Source organism: Malurus melanocephalus, unplaced genomic scaffold (genome assembly GCF_030028575.1).
Source record: "Malurus melanocephalus ecotype Western Australia unplaced genomic scaffold, MMel_1.1 scaffold_378, whole genome shotgun sequence".
Taxonomy (NCBI): domain Eukaryota; kingdom Metazoa; phylum Chordata; class Aves; order Passeriformes; family Maluridae; genus Malurus; species Malurus melanocephalus.
In genome coordinates this window covers 675,943-678,414 of record NW_026623610.1, presented here as the reverse complement: position 1 = coordinate 678,414, position 2,472 = coordinate 675,943, and the positions used below count along the sequence as shown (strand labels likewise).

Below are 2,472 nucleotides of genomic sequence, written 5' to 3'. Positions count from 1 at the left end.
CAGTGTCACAGGGGACTGGGACAGAGCTGTGGGCACTCACCCTGCTGGGCTTTGATCTGGGGCAGGAAGGTCTGCAGGAGCGCCAGGGATTTGCGGTGGTACTCGGCCTGCACCTCGATCAGCTGCGGGGACAGGGCATCAGGGTCACTGTGCTGACAGGGACAGGGACAGGGACAGGGACAGGGACAGGGACAGTCGGGGCATGGGTGGCACTTACAGTTTGAAAATAGTTTGCATAGTCGACTTCTTTGGCCACAAAATTGTACATGTCAGCCGAGAGCTGGTCCTGCAGGGAGCAGAGGAGCCGTCACCTCCCTCCCCTCCCAGTGCCACCAGCACTACCCTTCTGAAGCCACCAGCAGGGACYAGCTTGGTGCCACCAGGAGCCAGAGTGGCACAGGGCAGCACGTGCTTGGAGTGTGCTGGGGATGGTGAGCACAAGGCAGCACTGGGGGCTTTGCTTCCCAACTCACTCAACCCAAATTCCAGCCCCGCTCTATCCCCAGGGATCAGCACAGACCAGGCCAAAGGGGCACTTGAGCTTTCTACTCCCAATTCCAGKGACCCACTGGCACCAGGACACTGCCCTCGTGCCCACAGAAGAGGCTTTGCCACTTCCTGAATTGCTCTCCTCTGGGAATCCCCTTGGAAACTCAACTGGAGCAAAACCCTCRGGGGGTTCAAACACACCCCAGCTGCAGCATCCAACACCAGCACCCTGAACACACTGGGACAACTCCTGGCTGTCCTGGGGTGCTGGAAATTCCTGGGCAYGTGGGGCTCTGATGCCCAAAGATGGGAGAAACAGTCTGAGTTTGGGGCTGCATTTCAAAGGATGTGGGTTGTGGTTGTGCTCCTGGAGAACAGAGCTGGGATTTGAGAACAGAGCTGGGATTTGAGAACAGAGCTGGGATCTGAGAGCAGAGACAGGATCTGAGAACAGAGCTGGGTTCTGAGAGCAGAGACAGGATCTGAGAACAGAGACAGGATCTGAGAGCAGAGATGGGATCTGAGAGCAGAGATGGGATCTGAGAGCAGAGATGGGATCTGAGAGCAGAGCTGGGATCTGAGGACAGCTGGGATTTGGGACACCCACCCAGCTCCATCTCCTGCCTCAAACCAGCTCCTGCCTCTCCAACCTCCTGTAGCACCAGCTTTGCCCAGCCCTCAGCATTTTCTGCCCCAGGGAAATTTCAAATCGCAGTTTGCTGGTGGATTTTATCCTGAACCCCACAGTCTATGCCAAAGGTGCTGGAAGCTCCCTCCTGCCACACTTGGGCACTTCTCCCACCCAGCACAGCCAGCAGGGTGGGACATGGCCCTGTGGGATGGTGGGGGTGATGTGGCTGGGTGGGACACATGGGCTTGGCGTGGGCCAGCATTTCCTGTGGGTGCTGAGGATCAAAGCTGACTTAAATGGTTAGAAATTAACTGTGATTATTTAGGGTTCAGTGCATTTTAACCAGCTCACAGAGGGCCCTGCTCAAAACTCTGTGTGAGTGAACTTCAAATGACCTCCAGGGGAGGAAATGGATCCACTCATTCCACCAGATAAGAGGACTCCAGGGAAAAGGCCTTCAAGGACAGGCAGCAGATAAAGGATGAGCCCTTGGCAGAGATTAGGTGGAAGGTAAACACAAAACAAGTTTGTTACACAAGCCCAAAGGTAAGAACAGTTCCTGTCCTGTGTGTGAGGACATGGAGAGAGAACTCCATGAAGTGTGAGAGGATCCCAGGCCAAAAATCACCCATGGACTGTGAGGGGTAAGGTTTGAGGAATAGGAGCTTTAGGTGCAGAGGCTTAAAAGCTCCAGGGTTTCTCTGTTCAGGGTCCCTGAGCAGCTCCACCCTGATGGTTTCTATTGCTGCACTGCTCCATTGTTACATTACTTTTTCCTGGATTTGGGTGTCTGAGACTCCACTATGGGAAACCTAAAGGAGAGACATTTCTCTAACAGTTTGGAGACCCAGGTGTGACCCCAGGCCACTGCCTCTGGACCCTCCCATCTCCAAACATGCAGCTGCCAGCAGTCACTGGGACCTTTGGAGTGGGAGGCACTGAAGGCTGAGCATTAAAATTCCCTGAGTGGGGTTGGTGAAGGTGCTCCCCTGATCAGAGGAGGATCAGGTGCTCCCCCACTACAGCCTGAGCAGGATCCAGGTCCCCACAACGTGCACAGAGAAGGGAGGTTGGAGACCCTCTTATCCCATGGAAAGGAGATGAAAGTCCCTCTTAACCCATGGAAAGGGGGTCAAAGTCCTTCCTATCCCATGGAAAGGGGTGAAAAGTCCCTCTTAACCCATGGAAAGGGGGTCAGAGTCCCTCCCTATCCCATGGAAAGGGGGTAAAAGTTCCTCTTAGTGCTTGGAACTGATGGAAATCAAGGCAGCACAGAGAAGGCAGAGAAGTGTCTTTAGTGGCGGGGCTGAGTGTGCTCAGTGCTGAGCTGTGCCAGGATGGGTTCCTGGGCA

The 2,472-nt window shown here is 54.7% G+C and overlaps 1 protein-coding gene across 1 annotated transcript in view; it reads right to left on the bottom strand.

The window, feature by feature from the left end:
- ARHGAP44 (Rho GTPase activating protein 44) overlaps positions 1–2,472 on the bottom strand; it is a 21,475-nt gene that overhangs the window by 11,673 nt on the left and 7,330 nt on the right. Inside the window, exons 7-8 of the mRNA XM_057378880.1 lie at positions 218–286; positions 41–122 (exon numbers count right to left, since the gene is read on the bottom strand). Of these exons, the coding sequence (XP_057234863.1) occupies positions 41–122; positions 218–286 (151 nt within the window). The remainder of the gene's footprint in view (positions 1–40; positions 123–217; positions 287–2,472) is intronic.